At 39.7% G+C, this 27,894-nt stretch overlaps 1 protein-coding gene across 12 annotated transcripts in view; it reads left to right on the top strand.

The window, feature by feature from the left end:
- The window catches only part of CUBN (cubilin), a 155,164-nt gene extending 127,746 nt beyond the window's left edge, over nt 1-27,418 (top strand). For 10 of the 12 annotated variants that reach the window (XM_040593691.1, XM_040593689.1, XM_040593690.1 and 7 more), the window contains 11 exons: nt 6,499-6,699; nt 8,914-9,043; nt 9,966-10,183; nt 20,366-20,571; nt 21,432-21,594; nt 22,061-22,269; nt 22,908-23,055; nt 23,172-23,353; nt 24,477-24,642; nt 26,461-26,696; nt 27,098-27,418. In XM_040593691.1, coding sequence (XP_040449625.1) covers nt 6,499-6,699; nt 8,914-9,043; nt 9,966-10,183; nt 20,366-20,571; nt 21,432-21,594; nt 22,061-22,269; nt 22,908-23,055; nt 23,172-23,353; nt 24,477-24,642; nt 26,461-26,696; nt 27,098-27,205 — 1,967 coding nt within the window. In that variant the 3' untranslated portion in view covers nt 27,206-27,418. The other 2 variants (XM_040593699.1, XM_040593701.1) reach the window with 2 other exon arrangements.
- The last annotated feature ends 476 nt before the right edge of the window (nt 27,419-27,894 follow it).

Here is a 27,894-nt window from a genome sequence, read left to right as displayed (position 1 = left end):
ATTCTGTTTGTGCATTCAGTTAAATGGATTCAAGCTTTTATAATCAAGAAGGTCAAAGCAAAGAGGTAAGTGATACAGACATAATAATAAACACAGAGCTAAATAAATACTAAAGATATTCTCCTTCTTGTAGGGCATTTTGCTGCTTTACTGTTATAGGCTTCTTTAGGCTACACAAACTAAAAGTCCTCAATCACATGAAAGAGCTGTGGATATAAGCTAAAGGACATTTGATTCTAAAAGAGGAAGTATGACACTCCTTCAGTAGTTGAATATTAGTGTTTTTTCAAAAAATCTTAAAATACAACCCTGTAGCAATGAGAAATTGTCTGGGCTTAAATTGGAAAGAAGATTGAAAAGTTCAGAAATTACATGAAAACTTAAATGTGAGGTATGCAAATAAATACAAGAAAGACATAGAGGTGCTGGAGCATGTCCAGAGAAGGGCAACAAAGCTGGTGAAGGGTCTAGAGAACAGGTCTTAGGAGAAGTGGCTGAGGGATCTGGGGTTGCTTAGCCTGGAGAGGAGGAGGTTCAGGGGAGACCTTATTGCTCTCTGCAGCTACCTGAGAGGAGGTTGTAGGCAGTGGGGATTGGTCTCTTCTCCCAGATACAAGTGGTAAGACAAGGAGGAATGACCTCAGTTTGCTCCGGGGGAAGTTTAGATGGATATTAGGAAAAATTTCTTTGCTGAAAGGGTGGTCAAGGATTGGAACAAGCTGCCCAGGGAGGTGGCTGAGTCATCATCCCTGGAGGTGTTTAAAAGACGTGTAGATGTGGCACTTAGGGACACGATTTAGTGGTGGACTTGGCAGTGCTAGGTTAATGGTTGAACTCGATGATCTTAAGAGTCTTTTCTAACCTAAACTATTGTATGATTCTATGATCTTATAAACTATCATGCAAAAGTGAAAACTTACTCTTCAGTCTCACTGAGTATGTTTGGCACATGTGCCTAAGGGTTTCAAGCATGAACTCCCTTAGTTCTTTTGAAAAGGCATGACAACTTGTGGCAGCATCTGTTAAAAACATTTACAGCTATTCCATATGCAAGGAAGCATTGCACCTGATTAAGATTGTTGCCGAGTGTGGCCTTTAAAATTTTAACCATTTAATACAGATATTCTGGACTGGCTTTTTAAAGTTTAGTTACACGTCCAATTAACATAACTTACTACCTATTTGACCTTTCAAAAGAAATCCAATTGTGTTTTTTTTCATGGTTGTTTAGTAATGAAATGAAGTATTTAAAATAATGCCTATAAGGCATACATATCTCATTGACTTTAACTGGTTGATATATCTTTTCCAGAAAATTAGAAGGCAGAAAGTAATTGCCTGTAGTGCAGAGACACAGTGGTACAAAATTGAATGACTTCATGGGTTAGTCACGGATCTCTGCTATAGAGTAGTTATGTTTTCAATTATGATGAGACGCCTGCTCTGATTATAAAGAACAACTCCAAATGAGGCCATTAACCCACAGCAGTGATATAATGTCAGTATCTGAAATGAAATGAATATGACATGCATGTACGTAATATTAATTCTCTATTAAGCGCTAAATATAGCAAGTAACAGAGCAAGAAAGAACTGCATTTGTTGATTTTGTGATCATAATTCAATCTAAATTGGCTGCTTCATGATAGGTAGAAAAATTGGTTTTATCAGACTTTGAGCCTCTGAAAATAGACACCTAATTTAGGTTATCATCTAGATTTATCTCCTCCTATAGTGAAGAGAAAAAGTACTTTAAACTCAAAACCAGATGTGTTGTACAGGTGGAATGAAATGCCTTCTGAAGTCCCCCATCACTCTCTTTACCATTGACTATTACAAGAAGAAGTAGACAATAACTTACACAAGATACTTAAGATTTGGGCAGCAAAACATAGGCAAGATTAACCCTATGAATAGAATTTAGCTTAGTCTCTGATTTACTTGCAGCCTGAAGAATGTTGCATCCTGTGCAAAACTGAATATAGTTATAGAACCTCTCTTATGATTTGCCTGTTTCACTTGCTTCTTGCAGTACCACCTGCATTGTTGTGTTTGGTTATTTTATAATAATGAAATTATTATAACAAATGAGTGGTGGACTTGGCAGTGCTACATTAATGGTTGGACTCGATGGTCTTAAAGGTCTTTTCCAACCTAAACGATTCTATGATTCTATGATTCTAAATCTGTCCTCCCTCCTTGGATTAGCAGTCTACACAAATCTAACATACTAAAGTAATAAACAAAGCTTATTTATCTATCTTAGTAAACTTACTAGCTAAGAAATAATTAATCACATCCATCTTTTGGTCATAAGCTTTATTCAGATGAATGTCCCTACAAATACACCTCTAGGACAGCTATGACAGTGCATTATTAAATGGCTGTAATACTCTTCAAGTATGAATGTAACATCCAATAAAATCTGAGTTCCAAATCATGGAAAATTAGGGGAAATGGCTGTGGGCCTCCTGCAATACCTGCTTTTAGAATTCTGTAGTATTTATACTCTGTCCATACAAAATAACCGTATTTGTGTTGATACCATGTCAGCCTGAAAAATGTTCTAATAATTTGTTTATTTCTCCTTTTTTTTTCTAAACATATAACTGTAATTTTGCAATCTAGGATAGGGTCACTGCTTCATTTTGGAGTTGTTTTTATCTGATTTCTCAGTTGTTTCTAGGCAATTCAGAAAGTAGCCAAGTTTTGCAATAGGTTATTTTGAAAGAGGAGATATATAGATATATGTATATATGAAAGACTTGTAATTCCTTGATTTCAAAATAGTATCTTGTGCTTATGGAGCTGGTTAATGTATTGCATAGGATTATATATATGCATATTACTTTACATTAGTAAGTACTAATTGCATTACCATTTATAGCAGAAACTACAGTTGTGAACCAAAAGCTCATTATTTTAAGTTTTACAAACTTTAAATGAAAAGACAGGTTCTGCCTCAATACAAAATGAAATAGAATCTATGGCTATAGACAGAAAGATGGAAAGAGGACATTGTTATTAGTGATCAGATAGTTAGAGACCCAAGTTTGGTCAAAGTTTTTATGCAGGCATCATATCAAATAAATGATTTGATGGAGAGTAATGAGACTGAACAGAAATTTCTGCTAATTGGAAGGAAGACAGCACAAAGCATATTTCAAACTGTAATGTAAGGGCAACTGAAGCTCTTAACTATGTGAACTTTGGAGGCATGAGTCAATGTGTCAAAAGCTGAGCAGTACCAAGAGATGATTATTTAAATAGAGTGCAGATAGATAACAAAAGGCCCTGAAAGCAAATACACACAGCAATTCAAAGAAAAAGGATTCATAACATCAGGCCAAATAATTGATCTCTTGAGCAGTATTTGGAAGAAATACTGTTAAGGCTAGAGGAACGAATGGTACAGTATCTTGGAAAAATTACTGTTTCTTGGGTGAGAGTCATAGCTATGTGAAGGATGGGGAAGAGTTTATATTAAAGATAATAAATGGAAAAAATTGACAGTATTTAGATCTAGCCTGGATGTGAAAACCTAGAGAGAACAAAATCATGGACATGGACCTAGTGAGAGCAGGCAAAATGGTGAGGCATAAATAAAGAGGATGGAATGGAAGACTTGGCGGGGGGGGCAGCGGGGCTCTCCTGTTGAATGGTTTTGTTGAGAGACAGAAATAAGATTTTAGGCTGAACAGAAAGAGGCCTGGAGGTAGGAAGTACACTTACGGGGTCATCAGCACAGAGATAGTAGTTGCATCTGTCCTTGCAAATGAGATTATACAGAGCTAATATGGAGATAGAGAAAGACAGGAGAGGAGATGTTTCATTGAATCCTCATGGATGAATCGGAAGAGAGAATACAGTAATACCAGAAGGATGAGCAAAAGCTCTTAGTAGACAAGATTTTATGAAGAAAAACAGCGACAGCTATGTGGAAAGTGCCTGTCAGCTCAAAGAGGATGTGGGTCTGACATCTGGCTAAGAAAAGATCTCTGGAGACTCATGAAAAGCTGCTTCATTGTAGTGCAAGGGACAGAACTTGGTCTAGAAAAGATCTAAGATGATAGAATGAGAGGAAATAAACTACAGAGGAGAATCGCTGATGATGTGCTGAGTATGTGTAGAGGCTGGAAGTATGGCATGAGGAGACAGAACAGAAGAGGCTGAGGCTGGGCATTATTTACATAATAATGCATTTAGTATGATGAGGCATTAAGGAAAGTGTAAACAAGAGAATAAGTTACAGGATAGAGATCATTTAATCATCAGTCCTGCCAGGATTCATGGGTCATAAATGATATTTGCCTGAAAAATGAGGATCCAAAGCTAGAATTTAAGACTTTTGCTCACAATTCTACATCAGCCATTTTATTCTTCCCAGTGCAGCAGTTCAAAACAACTTGTGGTGGGTATTGTGGACCTTTGCTTTGCTGAGAAATCTGTTTCACTTCATGCCTTTCTCCAAAGTCTTTTCAGGAAAGGACCTGAATTGCTTTCTCAATTTTTTTCCATTCTGAAATAGCACTTGTGTCCATTTCTTCCCCCCTGTTTTTTTGTATTTAAAAGTGTATTATGCTTTTTAATTGAATCACACTGTCAAGTATTCTCATAATAGGGTAAGACATGAAGAATATTTTTATTAATTATTTTATTAACAGTATAATCAGGTATCTGATGTGGCTGATTGTTTTTGGCTTAGTTACTCTTGTTAGAGTCAGACAAACACCATATTTCCCTATTGCCATAATTGTAAAACACGTTAGAATACTTTGTCTTCATTGAGAGAGAAGGACTCTTTAAATGAAAACTCCAGAGAGGATCTAAAATATACCTGACTGCTGGGATCACCCTGCTGTTCTTGTGAAACAGAATTATCACTCCATTCCTATTTGTCATCCTGTTCAATATGAGTCATCCTGTTTCCTGCAACACTAGGAAGCAGCTTGTTTTGACTGGACAGTCTGCAGGAGTCACTCTGCTGCAACAGTAGGCTCAGCATCTCTCCTGTTAAATTTAGTTAATTCTTCATTAATCCTTTGCGGTTTCCTTAACTGCCCCATTGTTGCTAACAGATTGCTGAACGTGATAACTTAACCTCAACAAACATGTGACACCCCAGCTTCCATTATGCTTGTAAATGATGAAGACGAAGACAAAGAAGACATCAGGTTGTTCTACAAGCATAACATCTAACGAAGCTCATTTTTCAGTAGATGTGTACTATGTTTTTCACTGACAGCATTCATCCAGCTTTCTTGTATAACCCACATGGCTCCCTTCTCACTTCCACATGATGCCAACCTCTCTGGCTTCCACCATACATGCCTTGGTGGTACCACTCTGGGTACCACCAACTTCTCCCCATGCTTGTAGCTCCCAGCTGGACAGGGAGGCGGTGACATGGCTCTGAGCTCCCAGGGTGCCGATGGCTGGTGCTTGGCAGGTCTCTGCCTAAACTCACAGCCTTACACTGAAAACACAGCTTGTCCTTCTTTGGTGACATTTCCCTGGCATGCTAACTCAGCTGCTGACCTTCATTAAACTTACATGAGCTTAATGTATTATGAGACTTCTTGTCTCAGTCAAATACGGTTGCGCATGGTGAGGTGGCTAGGAAGTCAGGAAGGGCAGGGAATCGAGAGATGATGTCTCCTCCAGAAACCTAATTGCAAATGAGAAACTGAAAACCAATAGGAGAAAATAGTAGAACACTGCATTCCCCATTTCTATGGTTTTTGGTTCTTCTGAATGGGCCGCTTTTCACTCAACCTACTATCTGCACTGATTTGCCCCATAAAGCAGATTGCTCTTGAAAATCATTGGGTGTTTTCCTATGGCTCAGTCATCTCCAGATGTCCACTGACTGCCGCAGTTACAGCATTTCAGTGGCAAACTGCAAGATTGAATTTTTTTTTTTTAGTCTTCTGAGTCAACCTGAAGAATCTGGTTTTAGGTACTCCAGAGTTTGAGGGAATTGAGAAAGAAGTCAGCTCTGAAACATGTTAGTGTATGAACTGTTTATTTGTTTTCCCAAATTCTCACTTTTAGTGATTTAAAATTCCCTGCACTGACTGCTGACTTCTGCATTAGGGGAAAGAAATACCAGGGAGTTGGTTGCCTGTAACAAAGGGTATGTTGCTTTGACCTGCAGAGGCAAGCCATGCTTTTGTTAGTCCTCTCATCTCCTCATAGATGGTGTTTGCTCATCCCATGAACTCAAGGGGCCTGGAGCCTTTTCCAGATGATAGGATGTGTTGAATGAGACCAGTCTGATGTTTTATATACAAGGTGTCTGCCTTTTTCTGCCTCAGTTTTTCTGCATGTTTTAAAATCGACAGTTGCTTCCTCAGCAAGCAAATGAGATCCTGATATCCTGGAATGGAAAGTAATATAAAATTTAATTCTTATCCTGCGTGAGGTCTATATACTTGCAGCTCAGTAGATCACAAGGAAAATACACTGCTAACACTTCTGCATTATATGTCCACACAGCCCCAGCACTCTTGAGCAGAATTTGTCTTTATGATGGATTAAGCATCTTCCGTGGGACGAGGGTTACCCCACATCCTCTCATCACGCTCTGTGGTAATCAGCTCCCTGCCCCGGTCAGTGTCTTTGGACCTACGCTGCTCAACTTCTACACTGACTCCCACATTGCAGGCTTTGGATTCCAGGCGAGATACACAACAGTTGGTGAGTAGCCACTGTCCTGTTCTCTAGGTTTTAGATGGTAGGAATGCTCCGGCTGGATAATGGTTTGGTGTAGGAAATGTACCTCATGTGGGGAATAACTTACATGGGTGTAGATGGTTCATATTCCCTCTGCACTTGCCAAAGAGAGCTCTCAGAAACAGGACATGGGGCTGCTTGGTGTGTGTTGTCACTGACCGATGTGTTATCTCGCAACTTTCATTTCAAGACTCTACATTGGACCAAGTCAGGAACTGAAACACTTCTTTGCTGTATAAAACAAATGCAGCTCATTTGGGCGGCGTAGGGGTTTGGTTGGTTGGTTGGATGTTTTTTTTTACAATGTTTAAGGAGAAACATCACCTGTTTATTTAACTGAGTTAATTTAAAAGATTTTATCATATACAGGAGAATGGTCTGATTCTCAGTTACACTAAAACTACATTATTAAAAATGGGAACCAAAACAGGATCTTTAAATGGATCCAGCTATATGCCTCCATTTGATGACCCTCTTGCAGTGCCAGGTATTAGTAAAAATAAAAGTCGGGATCTAGATACATTTTTATTCTTTAATAAATATTTTCACCTAAACTTTTTGTCATTCACATGAAATCTGTTTTGTTTTAAAGAGGAAATACATATTAGAAAAAGAAGTTTCCAACTTAGTTTAGAATTTACATGAAATATAAATACCCTAAAGGATTAATCTTCTTTTCAGAACCTGTTTTAGTATTTTCTAGGTTTAACTTGTAGAGACAGTACTTTGATTTTTTAAATCATCATTTTTCTAACTGCAGAGAAAAATGTGAGTTCTTAACTTTGGTATTTCCTTTAGTGCATTCCTCATGTTTGAAGCCACAGCAAAAAGCATAGGGCTGAATTCTTTATATAAAATGAATGGCCTGATACAGATAAGACAGAGGGAATGGCACTGAGCAATGACAATGTGCAGTTACTCATGGAAAAGACCTTCATAACTCACTGAAGTCAGTTGCTGCTATCTGACTTGTGACTTCTGACATTTGAGAAAGATGACTGAAGCCTTATTAGCTTGTTGTTGTATACAAAGCAGATTCTAGCAATTAACATTCCTCTTCCCTCTAGTTGTACTGTTTGCTGAAAAAAAAATGAAAAATGCTTCCCCCTCCTAGTGCAGAATAATACTGATTCTTTATCCTCCCAGCCCCTGTCCTTTATCTGCCAGTGCTCCCGGGGCCGCCAGCCTGAGCCGCTGGGCAGCCAGGGGCTCTGCATCCAGCAGCACCCTGTATGGGACTGCCTTTGTTAAGGTGGTGGCCTGGGCAATGGCATGTCCTTTAAAACATGAAAAGCTGTGTGTGGCTTTGAGCTGTTAATCAACAGGACGCAGGGAAATGTTTTTTGCTAAGTTAAGATTATAAAATAAAGGCTGAAGCTAACAATGGAGATTAAAGTTGGTTTTATAATAGTTCTTGTTCCCTCAAGCACTGAAGCTGGGAACAAACATTAGCCACATCCTGCCCTCATCAGCATCCACGGTGTGAGAAGCCAAGCAGTTCACAGCTCGCTCAGCCAGAGAGCAAGTATGCAGTCCTCCAACTCAGCCACCCCCCACTGCTGGCAAGTCCCAGCACAGGGTGAAGTGCGGAACACTCTCCAGGGTCAGTGATACCTTGGGACTGCTCTCTGCCTTCCTGCACAGAACAAATGCTACAGCGATGCCCTAGCCCTGCCAGGAGGTGGAAAAATTATGAGGCTCTGTGAACAGTTATTTCAGAAAAGGCAGGGTCAGGGCTCAGTACAACTGTGGCTGCTTTTGTGTCACTGCCAAACTTTCAGAGGCTTCCATGGGGCCAGAGTTTGGGTGAAGGAATGTCTTTGCCCACACATCAGCCAGGTTTCTCTTGGCAAGCTAGAATGGGTGCAGAACTACTCCAGACACACCTTCATCACACTGCTGCATGGGGCACCTGCCCTATCCCACTGCTCCCTGGTCCTACTGCAGCACAATTGAAATCAGGCTCAATTTTTTACTGCACAAAGATGGAGCCATTGCCATTTGGTATGGATGAGTAACAACCTGTTACTTCCACCTTTAAAAGTTTTAGGCATACAGCAAAGACTGCTTCTAATTTATCAAGGACTTTCCTTATGGCTAAACTCCTGCAAGAATATGAGAATTAGGACCAAGCTAGTATTCAGACACTAATCATTCTTTTTTCTGTTTCCCCTACAGCTTGTGGTGGCATTTTCAATGGCTCTGTTGGTGTTATCAGCAGCCCGGCCCATTCAGTTCTTGATTACCACAACAACATGAACTGTTCGTACTACATCACAGTTGGAAATGGCAAAGTAGTGGCCCTCAAGTATGTAATCCAAGTTCAGCTTGTTATTAAGGGGGAAGGGAGGTCTCTGACTCCAATTAAAGGCAGAAATTATTGACAATTTTCTATCTTTCCTTTTCCAAGGGGAAGCTGAACTAAAATGAGAAATGGCTACTGAAGGCACATTTATCAACCTCAGGCTCCCTTATATCTTTCTCTGTAACTTGTTCTGTGCAGAACATCACCAGAATTTTAACTTCCCAGTTTGGTTACCAAGAGGACTAAGAGATTGTAAAAATGCAGCTCATGCTTTAGTCAAATTCTTTCAGCCTTTGAGGAGTTACGAGACATCTATGAGTTTATATAAGAAAAAAATATTCTTTTAGAAGGCTGGTACTCACTTTGCAGATCAAGTATTATTATACCCACCCAGAAAGAGTATACTTCCGAGTGTGCTGTCTTGCCTAAAAGAGGGATATGGCTACCACAAAAAAAAAAAAAAGGATACATTCTTCTGTAATATATATGCTGATCATGAATTAAGAATTGAAAGGACATTTCCCTACTAAGGTGAAGACCCAGATGGTCTGCACTCTGATCCTGAATTTTATATGCCACTTGTGCCCAAAGAAATTGCAGCCTGAACAATCTGCAGAAGTGAGACAGGGTGTGTTTGCAAAGTGGAGATGTGCTGCTTCACAGAAAGCTGAAGTGTGCTGACAGCTTGCCTTGCAAGAGACCCAGTGGGTGAAAGTCACAATTTCTTTGAGGGTGGTTGGCTGGAGTGTTTTGCCATGCAGCTAATAGTTCTGCTTGCTTGTTCCTGTAGAGAAATGTAGAGAAATGTTTGTGTATGGCTTTGGCTACTGCTATTACTTGGGCCTTTCCTCAGGCACTAAAAACACATGTAACACAGGAATAGAAATGAAAATGTGATACCTAAAGCTCCAAGTGTATTTTACAGATTCAACAGCTTCCAGCTCGAAATATCTCCCTCCTGCTACAAAGATTATGTGGCTGTATATGACGGCTCAGACACCCATGCTCCTCTCCTTGGGAAATTCTGTGGCTCAGAACTGCCTCCGAATATTAAGAGCTCCAGTAATAACTTGTTCCTGGTGTTTAACACTGACTTCTTTGGAGCAGACAGGGGATGGAAAGCATCTTTCAGAGAGACCTTAGGTAAGAGTGTTATCAGACTCATAACCCCAAGAATCTGCTGGTAAGTAATTTCCTTTGGTGAGAAGCAGTTACAGTCTCCCTCACTAGGGATGCTGGAAGCAGAAGAATGTTTCAGATTTGGCAGATACTGAGTGAGCTTATGGATCCCTGCATTCCAGCCCTGGTTCTGAACTGATTCCTTTTATTCTTTGCTAACCTCTTTCTGCCTCTCTGAAGCTATAGATATTTCTTGGGTGACTGAAGGCTTAGCAGCACCCAAAGGCCTCTCTTTTCGGGAAATCTGGCAATACCTGAAAATTCTCATTCTTCTGCAGTCAAAGTTTGGTGGTGCGCTAAAGATGCCTCCTTTCCATCTATCCTCAATTGCCATTTCCTTGCAGTTCACCTCGCACGTTTTTAAAACCTGAAGTGTTAAGGTCAGTTAAGACTGGGGTCCCCCCCAAGGCACCACTGTGCTGACCTTTACTGGTTTGGAGGATCAGTCTGGCTAGCTGGTGATAACATAAATGGAATCACAGGAAGAAGGCACTGGATGTTAAATGTTTTGATAGACACAGGAATCAGGGGCATTGACATAAAAAAAGGTTTAAACCCAGTAGTATATTTTTAAGATCAAGGTGTAAAAGGAGCTTTTAGACTTCTTATGTCTGATTTTTTTTAGGGATGATAAGCAACAAATGATTATTACATGTAAATTGATTTCATGTCATCATAACTAGTTTCCTGTGTAATTAACTCAATGTTTTTGAGATCTAGAAAGAAGTAATTGTCCCGTTTACAAAGCTGGCACTCAGACAGTTCAGAATGAAAGGCCTTTGTGGCAGAACAAACGTAGTCTTCTGCTGAGTCATTGAATCCCCTCCCAATCCCCAGCCAGCAACTTTCTCATTTGATACAGTCCAAGAAAGTATTTACAGATAAGGAAAATAACTGGTTCTACAGGCTTTGCCAAGAAAAATATTCCCACAGAACCTCATGGTCATTACTATTATTAACTCTTCCTTTGCTTCAGTCTAAGTAATTGCTACAAGAATTTTTAAGACCACTCTCGTGGACTGTTATTTCAAGTAATAATGTTGCTTCACATGTTGCTGTCTTTAAACCCTTAGGTATCAGTTGTCAGAGATATCCCACAGCCTGGCTTTATGTTTCCAGGGTGAGATCATCAGGAACTCCCCAAACTCTTGCTCTTCCTGTTGGCATACAGTCAATTTCTTTAGCCACTGCCTTTAAATTTATTTGTGCAACTTGCCAGAGATTCTTCTTAAGCACCAATGTCAAAGAAGCCAAGCTCTTCAAGTCAGTACCATGCCTGGTAATTTCCTAGAGTGAGGAGAAGCCTGTTATGAATAAACTTTGGTAACAATTAGGCTAAGTGTCAGAGGGACATTTCTGCAGGCTCCCAAGGAAAGGGAGGTTGTGATGTTACAGGAGTTACTCAGGAGAAATGGAGTTACAAGTTGGAAAAGATGGCCATGCAGAGTTGTGGGTTGTGTGACAAAGAGGCCATGGTGGTGAGATGCTTAATGGTAGGTCTTCTTTCTCGACTGCGAAGCAAGCCACAGGGACTAAACCACACAGCCAATAGGAGGGATCCTGACAGTCCCATGCTAGTACATAATGGCAAAAAAAGTAGAAAAGTATGTCATAAAAGGAAAACATGAGTCACAGTCCTGTGTTTCGTTTGACTTGTCCAGTGAGACATCTTTGTACTATGCGGTCTGAGATCATGCTTCAAATGAAAGAGAATAAAACCATGAAGATCTAAAAGCCTGTTATTCTAAATGGTGCTTTAGAGAAGCTCCCTCATGTCTGTCAAAAGATAAAACCCATGTGGTTTTGTAAGAGTACAAGTGCAATCGGATGACAATTAATAATGATAAATCTCTTGGATAAGGAAGATGGTATCTATAGAGAAACAAGAAGCCGCATTCTCTGTTGGATGACAATGAGAACATTATTCTGTAGATACCCTAGGGAAGTACAACTGGATAACATAATTATTGCAGTCTGTTTAATGTTGTGAGTGACCCTGTTTGTGTATTGGAAAGGAGCAAGCAGAAACAGTACACTTGTTTGTAGCAAACTAAACTATTTCCTTTCCTCACAAGCTCTTCCAGTTTCTTTCCTGATCAGGCTTCTCTCAGAGGTACTGCCAAAATCCAGGGTTATCCATTCTTTCTCTCTTGTGAAATCTGTTAGCAAGGAGGTCATCAGATAACCGTTGTGGTGTCAGGGAAGACAGAAGATGAAGTAGGAAACTCACAGAAGCCTAGCAAGACTGACAGTAACCAGACATTCAAAGAGTTAAACCCTGAAATCTGTGCAGAAAAATATGCTCTGTTTTCATTAGAACAATTTCTTTCCATCACTGAATCCTGCACCCACTAGAATATTCAGAATCCCCCCAGTAGTCAGAAAAGGAGACTAACAAAGTATGAAATAGTATTAATTTAACAGTATGGCAACATCTCACCTGTTTTGGTCAAATATCTTTCCTTTCACCATGCTACTCTGTACGCTGTGCAGTATCGTGTTAAGTGCACATTCCACTAGCAATGTTCTCATTCCTAACTGACTCTGTGATGTGGTGCATTTGAGGCAGGAGAACATAATGGCCCTTAGCGCAGTTCAGAGCCTTTATAATTTCACTGTCTCTGCTGCTAAGTTTGGACACTTACCGGCCTCGTTTTTGGAGTCACTTGGACAACCACTGAGACACAGCTCTCAGGCTGAGCTAGTGAATGGGGCTGAGTGGGGGTTCCCAGCCTGCTCCAGCTGCTAGATTTGTAGGAAAAAAACTCACCTCAGTTACCACTGACCTTTTTTCTGCCTTTGTTTTCAGTCTGTAAAATGAGAATTATACCTCCTTTCCATAGCAAGCGTGTGCTTCTCTAGATGATCAATGAACGGATGAGGTAAATCAATATCAGCTTAAGGCATTTGATTACATGAAATGTCTCTGTGAAAGAAGGAAAACTAAGATCTCTCCCCAAAGAATGAGGTCTGCGTGTACTAAGCTTGTGACTCAGCCAAAGACCTCCTAATTATCTCTCCAGCTCTAAGGGGAGACCTGAGCTTTTCAGCTGACTCTGGCTGGCAGGGGCAGAACCTGCACATACTTCTGCCATCCCTGCTGTGATAGCAGGGGCTTCGTGCTTCAGTGATAAATGGAGCTTCTGAGTACTCCCATTCGGCAGTGGGGTGACCCTCTCACCCCAATTTGTGATCCCTTTGAGGCTTATGATAGAAAGGCTGAGAAGACGTGTAAGGGTTTGGGATTTTTTTCTCGTTTTTAAAGAGTCAGTAACGGCTGTGGGGAAATGTAGCTGTGACCTTATTAACAGCACATCATTCCTCCTTGGCAGCTCTCTGTGCTCGTGTACATAGCTCCGTTGCCTCAGTAATGAAAAATATATCACATCCTAAACCATCACAGAAGGATCTAGGGTTTTTCTGAAATGCAGCTTGTTGAAGCTGTCTGGGAAGCTGCGTGAATTTACGAGAAGCAAAGTGTTACACATGGTTAGATAAGTGGGTTGACTCAGAAAGCTCTTCCTGAGCTTTCCTGAGTTTTCTTCACAAAATGCAGGCAAAACTGAAACAGCTGGGGCAGCGGGGAAGGTGGGATGGAGGAGGGCAGGAATACTGCCTGCTTTTTCTCTACAGCCCTAAATTCTGCTGGACTTCAAGCTGTACCAGCCCCTTCCCCTCCCCTTTTTTACACTATCTGTTGTGAACATGGAGGATAATGTCACATTTATGCTTAGTAAAAGAGCAGTACGGTGTACCTGTATTAATACCAATGTTGTCCCTTGTTTGCATTACCTCTGGGCTTACCAAGCTCATGGGCTGCGATTCCACTGAGCCAGGCACTGCACAGGTAGAATAAAGCAACAAGCTGCTGTCACAAAGAGATTATGATTTAAACACAAGATGAAGAAAACCAGACGGTTGTAGACAGGCAAGAAGAATAGGGTGACAACAATGAGAAAACTAATGGTGTAGGCTCTAAGGCAGACAAAATGCCTCCAAAACCTCTGGCAACCATTAAGCTTTTGGAATTTGAAATTCCTTAAACACCCTGTCCTCTGCATTGTCCTCAGTTTGCCCAGTTTTTTCCTCAAAGATCCCTCTATCCTTTTTATTCAAATGAGCATTTCTGTTGAATGAATATTAATTGTTTTACATAAGAAAAAAAACAATAAGCAAATAGAGTTCAGGAGAAAAATAGTTGGAAAAAGAAACCTGCTCTGATATACCAGAAAAATGCATTAATAGGTAATTTACATAAATAATCTAGTATGCATATTACAGAAATAGATGATAATCTATATGCTTTTCCTCCTGACAAAGTGATCTGTAACTTACCTGATAAATCACTCGCAGATATCTGCTTTCCCTTATTCTATTAGCTGTGTATTGAATTACTTATTTCCTGTTTGGAATTCAATACACTGGCTATCACTGATGGGTTTACTATTATGCTCTCCCCTAATGAAGTTAAAGTGTACTTTTAAAAAAAGGATCCAGTAAAATTTTCACAGCATTTTTATTCTATTTTATTTTATCAACAAAAAATTTGCCCTATATATATATATTATATATATATACACAATATAGTTCTAAGTCCAATTCTGCCCTGCAGACTGAAAGCTTGGCTCACTGTCGTCAGTTTCTAGGTGGGGGTTTTCAGCAGTGCTCAGCATGCACAACTGCTGTGGGGTTTTTTTGGATTGTTCAGAATTGCTGAACACCCTCCCCAGTTCTGAGTGGACAATATAAGGTGTAAAATACTGTTTTGGTTATTCTATTACATAGGTCAGGGTTAGGAGTTCTTTTCTGAGTCGTTTCTAAATTCTTAAACCAGCAGCAGTAATTCATTGCATTGATTTATGTAAATAATGTTAGCACCTGCTGTAGGTGGCACCAGGCACCTCTACTGACAACAGCAGTTATGGCTTGTTAGGGGGGAAAGGACTCAGCACAGCTGAATCTCAGTTTTCCTGCAAACTTTTCTCCCTTCAACAAAAAAATCTTAGAGAAACATGTCCTTGACTTGGCATGTGAATGCTGTTGCATCTTCTCATTCCTTGGGAAAAGCAGTAGTGCCTGGCAGAGAGTTCACAGCCCATTAGGACCAGTTTCCAGGAGTGTATCTCAAGTTATCCAACCTGGACTTAGAACCTGATGCTGCAGAAGGTCTAGCTGAGAAGCAAATTGCCTGAAACTCACAAGTCTTCTCACAAAAATTACTTTGGCCTTTTGGTTCACACAGTTTTTACCAAATATATTGCACATTTCAGATTCATTACATTGTCATGGCTTACCTATGATTAGCTAATCTATTAAAATAATGAATGAATTATGGCTAATAATATATTTTCTTGATCTTCTTATAGTCTATGAAAATAAGAACATCTGTAAAGCTCAGAAGATGTGTTCATAAGTCATAATTTCTGGACTGTTTCTAAATGTATTTTGGGGCTTAGCTATAAAAATATGCATCAGCTTGAAATCTGACTAAATTTAGAAAGCACTTGCGGTGTTGAAATACATCTCTTCAATATCTCTGAAAAAAATACAACCGTTGAGCTAAGGGATAGTCTACAAATGCCTCTCAGAAATGCCAGTTTAATGTCTGTGACATTTCTTCTCCCAGAGCAAAATAAATAGAAGTGGTTTGCACACTGGACATACAAGAAGAGAGGCAGACATTTAAATAAGACATTTCTGACTGATCTGAAAAGACGAGGTGAAAGATTATTTTCAGACACAGTGACTACATACAGTTTTGTAGTGACTAAACGGTTAAAAACTGATGGGGTATTCAGATTAAAAGCACTTCACACACCTGTGGGTGAACTGCTGCTGGCATGAACTGTCTTAGCTTAACTGAAGTCAGTGACTTCTTCAGCTGAAGATCTGTACTCTGGTGCATATAAACGGAGGGTGAGGAGACATTTCTGACTCACATTGCAGGAGAGATCTGCAGAGGCCCGGGTGGCTGTGATGCCAAGTATGTTAATGGAGTATTAGAAAGTATTAGAATGAGGCCAGACTGCATGTCTGCCTCTGTTCTCCCAGAGAGGCGTTGAGGAGATGGATAGGATGGTACGTACGTTACAGTTTTGCAGAACTGGGGCAGGCTTGGCAGAGAGCATGTCTGGACTGTTATATTTGGGATCAGCCAATGGTGTAAGAACTTAAGAATATGAACTTTGTCTGACTGCATTTGTGAAATTCTGCTAAAGCAGGAGACTGGGGCTTTGCAGTCCTAAATGTCACTGCTGGTACCATTGCCAGGCCATCAAACCAGTCAGTGAACTTTTCTGCCTAATGGCTAGGCCAAGGACTAAAAAAATGAGTCCTGTGCTTTCAGAAGTCTTCTCCTGAAATGTTGCAGGCACCGTGGTCAGGGCTGGCACTGGTGCCACGTGAAGTTGTGATGTCTGTACAGTGACTGCTAAACACAGGAACAGCTCAGCTCAGCGCAGCTTGCGAAGGTTAACCAACCTTCAGTATCAGCCGTGAGATGAAGTACAACAGCACAGTTCCTCCCTCCAGCCCTATGTCCTTCTGAGCCCTGATGTTTGATGCCACGATCCAAACAATCTATGAGCTAATTATTACAGCCACCATTAGTCCAGCCACTCCTCTGCACTGGAAATAAGACCTATCAGGAAAGAAGCATTGGACTTGGCAGAGTAAATCTTTGCTTCTTCTGATTTTTAGTTCAGATGGAGAGAAGCCTAGAGTTCCCAGGGATGCTGGTAGGTGAGAATAAATGTGATTCAGAAGTCTGAGAGAGGAGTTTCATTACTAGAACAGTTCTTTCAACTTTGCTGTCTTCTAATAGATGTTTGTGGGGCTCATTTAGTAAGAAGGGAAGGACATCAAAATTTGTTTGTTGTGTTTTGAAATGCCATGGGTTTAGTTGTTTCTGGTAGATTTAAAACTACTCAGTAGGCTCCCTTTCATTGCATCCATACCTGTATAAATGAACCTTACCCTGGCTGTGCTTCAAAGGCAGACAGCTCCAAAGGTTCATCTTCATCTTCATTCCATGTCTAGAGGATGTAACTCTTAACAGAGAAACACGTGCTTGGTCTCTGCTGTAATTATTTTTATTTGACACAGGGATCCTTCAATTCCTTCTTTTCTGAATGGTCTTTCAGTCTTTTAGTTTTGTTAATGCTTCCTACCAAAAGCAATTAGTGATGACAGTGTATGCCCTAGTTCTTCTGATAATTTGTGTTCTCTGGCAAGCTGTTTATGAGGAGGACAAGATTGCAATCTGATTTATGATGGCCTTACGATTTTTATTTTAAATAAGAAACCAGAAACTGAAAAAACACAGTCAGCCATGCGTCCCTCTGCCCACACACAAATTGTTCTATAAGGTACATTTATCAGTATTTTTATCAAGTTCAGCTTTTAATATCTAAGAGTCTGTTCTATAAATTAACAGACTTCTCAGCCCCAGGTTTTGCCTAAATTTTAGGTGCGATTTTTTCTGGCTATGTCAGCCAGTGATCAATATTATTGCATTGATGATCACCAGCAGGCTGGATGTCTACTATTTGGCCTTCTGTTCAGATGCGGTGCTGATTTTTAAAATTATAAACTGTGTCCTGGCTAAAATGCAGTGCAGTAGTGTTTCTCTTAGCATGAGTTCCCTCCTGTTAAGCAGTTGTTTTTTCATGTAGTTGTGGGTATTCCCCTTGATCTACACGGCTTCATTATTCTGTAACTTTTAGTGACTGCAATCAGATGTAATGTTGATCAGTACTAAAAAGCAGCAAGACGGATAGATTTTTCAACAACGGCTGCTCTTTGCTTAGCTTGATGCAACACTACTTGATATCTGGTTGACTTCCAGTCTAGCTGTTATTTATAATGTACTGTCCTGTAAGCAGCTGACTCATCCCCAGCTGAGCAGGCTAGGCATTGTGAAAGCTAATGATGAAACCACATCTTTATTAACTCTAAGTCATACTTTTAGTTATTTATCTCCCCTTAGATGCTATTACTGGCTAACTAGCTAAAATTAATTTTCTGATAATGAGGATTTGGCCTGTTTCTGTCTCTGGGAGGTCCATTTTATGTGCTGTATGGACAGTTTACCTACATTTGTGTTTTTGTCTTCTGAGCTCTCTTTACAGCAGCACCACTAACAGGCCAAGACATTTGATATCCAAAAAAGGGACAATCCAACAGCACTGAGCGCCTTCCTGTTGCATGGCTCTGTGGCAATTCCCTGACTCCTGTTGCAATGGTCTGACTGGCACCCCTGCAACTCTAACCCTGAAAAGGGTGAAGAGGAGCTTTTGTAAGGTGTCTGACCCATATATCACTTCTGACTCAGCGTTGCAGGGGTGGATGCTCACACTGTAATTTATGCCTAATGATTATGTGCTTAATGTTATGTTTAGTAGAAGGCGTCCAAAATGCTGAGCAGGAAACGGCTACAACAAAATTGTTTCAGGAGAACTAAATAAATCATGCAGAAGGGTGAACCCAGAGAAAAATACAGTGAAACTGCAGTCTTAGGGTCCAGGCAACCTCCTGTCTGACATCTGCCTCCTTCCTAGACTGTTTGTAAGAACGTGATTTATTGTTCACATTTCTCCCACTGTTGTTCTCGGCTTCTGCAGTGGCATTAAAAGGAACACTAACACTTTCCCAAGTTTCTGAATTCATTACCAGCCCACAAAACTGGACTAGAATCTATTAATTCCTGACTTTTTCACTTTGTAATAAGTTTCTTCTATTCATTTTTAGCTATAGCAAAAGCTTAAATCTCATGTTGTTAAGATTTTGGTTTAAGCAAGCTTCTTTGTAGGGTGGAGTTTTTCCGGCTTTGGTTAGAGCAGGACAACAATTAGCCTTAGTCATTCTGGTTTAACCATTACAGTCTTGCAAGACAGGGTTCTCCAACCCTGGGTTACTGATGCAATCCTGAATGCTTGGATGCTGATTTTTCACCAGAGGGATCTTTTGTAATACTGTAACTTAAGTAGGGCGCAGTCTTGTACGACTGAAAGTATATCAGTGTGTTAGGGTTAAGTCACTGTACGTCAGCCAGATGGGCATATTTTACACACACAGATGAAATTCTGAAACTCCGCTCGTGTTGCTGGGCCGCAGCTGTAGCTTCATTTATTACCAATTTCTCCTAAAGGGATTCGGTGTGGGAGATAACGGGCTGCTTGCAGTTACTGCTTTGCTCTGTGCTGTTTACAAGAACTCTTTCTCAGACTCAAATGCAAGAGTATGAACCATACTTTATTTGAATTCTGGAGTTAAAAGAGTGGCCAGGAGACCCCATGGAAACTGGGGAAGTAAGTAAATAAATTGATCAGATTTAATAGCCCAGTCCAACTTCTGGAAATCAAAGTACAAAAAAACAAAGAAAGTAAAAAAAAAAAAATCTCTTCAGAGAGACAGTATTTTTTGCTTGTTTGTAATTAGATGCGATAAAAGGGTTCTGATCTTCTAATAACGGCTTTTCTCCAAAAGTAATTTCTTTCAATGCGACTGAAAACATGATAGGGTTCAGATTTTCACAGCGAGTAATTCCAGGATTTAGCTAGCTCAGTCTGTGGGATCCAAATAAAAAGCAGCTTGCTTTTCAGAGGGGTTGTAAGTTCCCACCAAGCAAAACACTTCCAGAAGTAAGTCCCTTTTAGCTAGATTCCTGAGTATGAGTCAGGGTCCCAGTGTCAGGCTGCCAAATTCAGTCCTCCCAGAACGGGTCGTATTGCCAAAATAAGCAACTCTACATTTTTAACCACATTTTCAAAGTCAACAACCCAGTGCCCCCTACTGTCCAAATATTCTTATTAGCAGGTAAGAACCACCGTTCTATTTAATTTCTGTCTTCTGTCTTCCTACAGTCAGTCTCTTTTAAAAAAACCCCGTTGCTACATTTTCAAAGTGGATACTGATTTTATATGCAAAGAGAAGACACGATCTTAATTCACTCTACCAAATCTTAATTGTGATTCTTATCTATCTAACGCTGTTTGTGTTGAAAGCCTTTTAATCATTCAGATGGTCTTTGTGAGACAGGACAGTAAAATTCTGAAGCACAGAAAAATGATGCTGGCTTGACATGAAAGAGTTGAATATTAAATAATGCCAGGAATTCCTTTTTGAAAGCTTCTGCTTCTTCAACAGGACCTCGGAATGGCTGTGGTGGTTACTTGACAAGTTCAGATTATCGCTTTGGCTCTCCAGTCTCCAATGTGACCAGAAGATATGAGAAAAATCTGGACTGTGTATGGACCATAACTGCACCTGTAAACAAACTGATCAACCTCACCTTCACTTCATTTGTGCTTGAAGCACAGTCTGCTAAGACTTGCCGATATGATTATGTCAAAGTAAGATAGCTGCATATTTTAACAAGAAAATATTAGTGAGATATAATCCATTATCCTCTCCTTGTAAAACTTCATTAATAGAAAACGGTCTTAAGAAGAAATTAAATTGCTTAATATAATGACATTTTTTTTGTTGGGTTAGATTACTACTCTAGATGACATCTTGCCTTTCTGGAAACTAATAATGAGTTTTGTCATTGTTATGGTCTTATGTCAAGCTTCTGGTCTTAGGCTGCCTATATAAACGAGTATTATTTCACAGAATAGAAACAAAACAAAACTCAAGCGCTTTGAAAGTAAACTTGCAGCTTCATTATCATACACAATTGCTTGAAAAGTCTGTAATCTGTAAAATTTTGAATAAGTAAGTCTTGATGCTCAATGCTCACCTATGAAAGCTGTTTTCTTGGGGATGAGTGTAAAAAACATAGGACAGCAGAACACTGCTAAATGAGATCCACCAAGGAAAATTATAGATCCTGTTGAGCATTAGAAAAGCTCCGTGAAACTAGGAATTAATTCTACATTTTCATGAATAATATCAACCTTTCTATTGAAGAGCACTTTGGGATTACATATAAAAAAGAAATCAGAATGCCAATTTAAAAGAGAATAAATTTTCAATAGATTTTCTGAGGCAGGACCAGCATGTTCCATAATGGGATTTACACTGTCCAACAGAATTAGTTAGTATGGCAGTGAATAATTATAGTAATCAAGAATGTCCTATTAAAGCACAAGACCACCTACGGTGCTTTCAAGTGAAAGAAATGATAATGTCAGGAGGGGTCAGAGAACTTTATTTCTGTTTGTTTGTTGTGCCTAAACTGTTAGTGGCTTACATACTTTTCTTCTTTCAGCTTTATGATGGAGATAATGAAAATGCCAATTTAGCTGGCACATTCTGTGGATCTGCAGTGCCAGCTCCTTTTATTTCTACCCGTAATTCCTTGACTGTGAAATTTGTCACGGACAATTCTGTGGAAAGGGAGGGTTTCAATGCTACCTACACCACAGTGGATCGTAAGTATACATATACATGTATGCATATATATTGTTGTGACTCTTTTGTGGAAATACATATTCAAGTAATAAGTCATCAAAATTTGTTTTAGATATCGGGCTCGGGAAGGGGCAAAGACAGTCCTTAGCACAGCATCTAAAAGCAAGCTAAAATCACCACGGCTAGACCCCAAGACTCTTTGGTCTTGGCTGGTTGCAAGGGTGGCTGTCAGTCTGGAGTGCAAAACAGAACACTCACAGATTATTAACAAATACCCTGATATTGTAGGGAAAAAAACATTTATTTGAGTTTTATGACGTGCATTGACACAGCATTAGCATGTGTTTTACTTTTTTTTTTTTGTTATTCTAGAGCCTCACAGGTAAATACAAAACTGCATAGCCCAGTGTAATTTTGCCCCATATATATTCTTCCCCAGTTGGAAAGGTTTTCACTCTACGATGCATATATTACTGTTTTACACAGGACCATGTGGAGGAATATATAATGCAACTTCTACATCCCTGACCGCAACGTCTCCTAACTTCCCGAATGAATACCCACCATTTACTCTCTGTACTTGGGTCATCGATGCCCCTCCGCAACAGCAAGTCAGGGTAGTGGTAGAGGCCTTCCACCTCCATTCTGGCCAGGACTGTACTCAGAACTACCTGGAGCTCCAGGATTCACCAACAGTAAGAAATTTACTGGTGATACCATTCACATTCAGCTCCCTTCACTCTTTGTAAAGAGATGTGACACCCACCATTTGGTAGTAGATTAATTGGTGATTCTGTGCGAGGGCCACACCGTGCCCCACTTAAGGTGTATTAACCGGTACAAAGACTTCATGGAAGCACACTATATAGACATTGAGTTAGACCTGGTAAGTGTTACACAGTTTTTTACAGTTGCACCAAGTAACAGAGCTGCCAAACTTAACACCCAGGAAATACTGCTCAACAGCAAGTTTTCATAAACCAATTGCACTTCCTTCCATCCAAGAACCATAATAAAAATGAATATTCATGCAAAGAAGAGTGTTTGTAAAAAGCAGCAGAAAAACCCTACTGTTATGTCCTCTGTGTTATATTAGCTGAAACCTTCTTTCCTTGATTCTTATTTTGGAATGAAAATACCTGTTACATTTGATTTGTTTCTCATAATAATTGAACCTAAATGTTGAGACATTATTAATTGATTTCCGTGAGAACTTTAAAATGTGATTGCATAACTGATAGAGAGAGTGTTGAGAGATATATTCACCCAAAGTTCAGTAAGTAGAAAACCAAATTATATCACTAAGTAACTTGTGACATGTATTGAATTCCAGCACAGCCAAGGATCAGTCCATAGATTCTGTGGCACTGAAACTTTTCCAGTCCCTGAATTTTATTCTTACGATCGCACTGCCGTTGTGACTTTCAAATCAGACGAATACATGATTAATAATGGAGTCAGATTTACCTATCAAGCTACAGGTAAGCTTGAAGAAATGTCTAAAAAGTCTACCTACCATTCTCTTTGTTTATTTCATACAGTGAAAAGCAATACAGAGATCTGAAATGCTTACATGTTTCTGGTTTTCTGTCTCAAGGATGCAGCAGAGTGTATAACCAGCCGTTTGGTTACCTGAAGAGCCCTGGTTGGCCTGGTCGTCACCCCAGTAATATGGACTGTTCTATCATTCTACAAGCTCCCCCGAATCACACAATTTCTCTCTTTTTCCATGCTTTCAGCTTGGAAGACAGCGTACAGTGTTCACGTGATTTCCTAGAGGTATCAAACAAGTATACGTATTTTCTGGGCATGTGTCAAAATTTGCTGAATTCAAGGGAAATTAATAAGCTTGGATCAAATCTGAGCTGAATTGACATTAGGGACTAATTTATTGCTACAGATTTGTGGTGGAAGGGACTGAGATGTTACAGTAAGAGCTGAAACAATAGACACTATAGTAAGTGCAAAACCAATGAATAAACAGTTTCATCATCAGCTAACTTATCCTTACCTAGCTCTTGTTGATGTTACCCAGTTAACAGGGCAAGCTGGGGTAGTTTTCATCCAATATTAACATCTGTGCATAAACAGAAAGCCATAAATCTGAGTGCTTTCATTCCAGCAGTAGAATCTATCTGCTTGTTATTTTTCTTGAAAATAATTTTTTTTCCTAAAAAAGCATTTTTTCTTAAAAAAAAAAAAAAAAAAAGAGCTCTAGTAACAAGTGTAGGATACTTGCAAAGGTATTTTGTGTCAATAAAAAGCATACCCTCCTACACAATCCTCACGCTGTCCTTTCAACCTTGTTGAAGCTTTCCCTGTTCACTGGTCAGATGACAAGAATCGGATGTCTGTGGCAGAATCATTATTTAGTTCTCCTTTCATAACCTCTTTACTTTCTCAAGAAATGGATCTGACCACCAGCATTATCGGAGCTCAGAAGAAAATCAGATTTAGTCTGAGCTATGTAATATGATCTGTGTTTAATGTGGCCAGGGAAAAGAGTGGTCTGTAGGGCAAATAATTAATCTTTTCATCTGGAATATTAAAATTTCTTATGAAAAGTAAAACATGGACTTGAATTGCAAAAGCACATCTTCGCTACTAGTCAAGTAATTTTTTTCGGTCAGGAGATGAACCACACCGTAAAATTTAGCTACCTGTTTTTGATGAAACTTGTTCTGTGCAATTACTTACAAAACTCAGGCAGACTGGTTAATGGTCTCTTTTCCCTTCTATACAAGAATACATAGTAGGAAAAATAACAGTATTAAAATTATAATTATGGTATGCATGCAAGTTGCTACATAGTTTGTGCTGTGCTTGTGTCCCTGCATAATTGTACTGGTATATAACAGGCATCGGGATTTAATGCTGACAGTGGGGTTTTTGTCCCTTGAAGGTCAGAAATGGGAGTGATGTGCAATCACCACTACTTGGCAGGTTCTGTGGAAACAGTGTGCCCAGTCCCATCTTCCCCCAAAATCACGTTGTCTACCTTCGTTTCAAGAGTGATATTTCAGGGGCTCGTGATGGATATGAAATTACTTGGACTTCATCATCAAATGGTAAGGCTGTAATTCCAAAGTAATATCACTTAGCAATTGTACACAGAAGGAAAATACAGAAATGCGGAATTCGGCCTGCTCGGTTTTCATCAACACTTAAGACCTTCCCAAGCACCCATCGCCCACCCCATTCAGTCATTGCAGAGAGGTAGATGTTCCTCAAGATGAGTGGGATGAGATCCATTTTATGTGACAGAAGCAATTCCCTTTCTCTAATGTTGACAACCTCAGATGATAAAGTCCACTTAGGATGAAGATCTGCCTCTTTCACTGAGAGGTCAGAAAGTATCAGTAACATCTGTCTGGGGATCCACAGAGTGGTCGTGGTGGTCAGCCTACTCCATTAATAGTCTAGTTATGCCCTAGGATCTAGACACTGCTAAGCCTGAGGAGGACTGAAATTTGCCCCAGCAAAATAACCTAACTATAATGCTGTGTAGTGACGGTATCATAGGCACATTCATAAATGGCTTATGAAATGGCAATGAATAGCTGGGTAATAGTTTGTTCATGACACTAAGTTGCTGGAAGTAGGGAAGCTCATGGTCAGTTGAAAAGTCCTACGCAATAACCTTAACAGTATCGAGTGGCTTGGTGATGAAAAGACAGATAAAGCTCAGTGTTGGAAAGTGTTGAAGAACGTGGGCAAAAAAAGACAATCCTAACTTTACTTACAAAAACGTGGGCTCTGAGTTGACTTCTAGTACTCAGCATCAAGATCTTGAGGGTAAAATAGTTTCATGAAAACAAGAGCTCGCTGCTCACTAATAGTCAAGTAGGCTAACACAATACTAGGAATTGCTGGGAAGAGAGAACACATAGACAGTCACTGTATAAGTCCATAGTTCAGACGCAAACTGAATGATGTGCCCGGTTCTGGTCTCCTCTTATAAAGAAACCAGTATAACTAGTGGCTCAACATGAAAAAAGGCTTCTGTATGACATATGCTGAGCCTTTTCAATCTGGATAAGAAACTACCGAGGTCTATAAAATTGAGCAGTATTGGATAATAAATAATGATCAACGTTCATTGACTTTCCCATAGAAGAACTAAAGGCCATCAGATAAAGTCAGGAGGTGGTAGATCCAAACCAAACCAAACCAACCAGTTCTTCACACAGTATGCAGTTAAGCTGTGGAGCTCCTTCCCATAGGATGCTACAATTCTACATGAATTTGAGGGCTACCTGAAGAAGTTAACGGAAGACATCTGTTAAACACTATTAAGTTCAAAGATGCCATCTCTGGGAGCTGGAAGCTGAAAATTCTTGGAGACTGAGAGTAATCTGGGGCATGATCTGCACATGCTCACTCTTACTCTATAAACTTGCATTTCTCCCAGGGTATCTGCTTCTGCCCACTGTTGGAGATTTAATTTTGGTATAAATGAACTTTAGTTTAATTAATATGACTATTTTCTCTGAATTGTCATCTGTATTTTTCTATCAGGTGAAGATGCACTGCTTTTCATTGAAAGAACAGCCAAAAAGAATTTGTCTCTAGTTGAGTAGTTGGGAACTGAACTGACCAAGGAATAGACTTAAGGCTTTGATTCCTGTTTCAAAGACTTTTGGGGGTTTTGATTTTTAATATCCAGTGATCATCTAATGCCCATTGCGTACTCTTCTAAGGCTGCTGAAGCTAGAGCCTCAGTTTGTTTCTTATTGGAATAATGCTGTTATCCACACCCGTTGTTCCAGCTCCCGGTATCTCTCTCTGTTTTTCAGTGTTACTACTAATACTGTACTAATTCTACTACAACATGTAGTATCTTGTGAAACTAAGCCTTTTGGCTAATTAACAGTGTCTGTTTCCAGGATGCGGCGGAACATTATACGGCAGCACTGGCTCATTTGCTAGTCCCAACTACCCAGCAACGTACCAGAACAACACTGATTGTGAGTGGGCCATTACTGTGCCCAAGGGACAAATTGTCACAGTGAACTTTGATTTCATCAGCATCGATGACCCAGGGGATTGTGGTAGCAACTACCTGATCCTTTACAATGGGCCAGATGCCAGCTGTCCTCCAGTCGGGCCGTACTGTGGAATGGTATGTATCGCCTACTGTCTCTGACCCAGTAAATGGTTAAAACGAATATTTATTGTGCACATTGTCATGTGCAAGACTGTTTCGCCAATACTGGCATGAATTCCACATAGATGTGTGGAAGTGAAGGCTTAAGGAGTGTGCGGCACCTCAGAAGCTTTCCAGTGCACCTTACGGTGACATCTAGTGGGAGGCATCAAGATATTTTGCTCTGTATTTAGTATTTGTGATTTAAATATTTGTAATACCCTGAGGGAGAAATGCAACAGCAATCTCTAGCACTGACTTGAGGTCACTTCCCATCTATGATCCAATTTGTGCCTCATTTTTATCTCTCTGACTGGCTTTTCCATAGGATCTTGATGTTCTAAAAAGCTTTTAATTTTTCTTGTCTTTAATTTTAGGATACAAACATCGCTCCATTTACTGCTACATCTCATCAAGTGTATATAAAATTTCATGCCGAATATGTGACTTTACCATCAGGATTCCATTTAAGCTGGATGAGCTAAAACACTGTTTATGAGAAATATATTACCATTCCTTGCTATATGGAAGAGACTTTAGATCATAAAATAAGTTTGAAATCTGGTTATGACAGTTGCAGCTGAAGTAAGACCTTTTAAAAATTACTGTATGTGTAGTTGTTATGAATTTAACAATGTCAAAAAAATGTGTACTCCCGTTGTACTTAAAATAAACTGTTATCTACCCAACTGGGAAAATGAGCTTTTGCTAGTTTTTGGAACATGGTTTTTTACATTCTGCTACATAATTCCAAAGTTTTGCATTTAGTGCTATAAAAAATGAATGAGCCAGGATAAAACTGAAACACAAAATATTCAAAATGAAGTCGTCCTTAATCAGTTCTATAGACCTACGTGGTTTTGTCCAAGGCATCTTTGAAAACGTTGAAAACATTTGAATGAAATCAGAAATTGCTAAAAAGTGGCCCCTGTCCTGCAGTCACTTACACAGAGAACTTTGCTGAAGGTCTTTCAGTAAGGCTGTGCATCGGGTAAAAGAACCTGGCTGGATAAGTACTCGAGCATTCACTGATGTTTAACACGGTAAGGACATGCGATGGCATTAAATCTTAACCACATTAAGAAGTAATGTCAGCATCAGAGCCTTATGTTCAATATACATAAATACCTGTGATTACATTTATTGAGTTATATCTTCAAGCTTCAAAATCTGT

Source organism: Falco naumanni, chromosome 4 (assembly GCF_017639655.2).
Source record: "Falco naumanni isolate bFalNau1 chromosome 4, bFalNau1.pat, whole genome shotgun sequence".
NCBI classification, from domain to species: domain Eukaryota; kingdom Metazoa; phylum Chordata; class Aves; order Falconiformes; family Falconidae; genus Falco; species Falco naumanni.
Note: the sequence above shows the minus strand (reverse complement) of the source record. Positions and strands in the feature narration are given on the sequence as shown.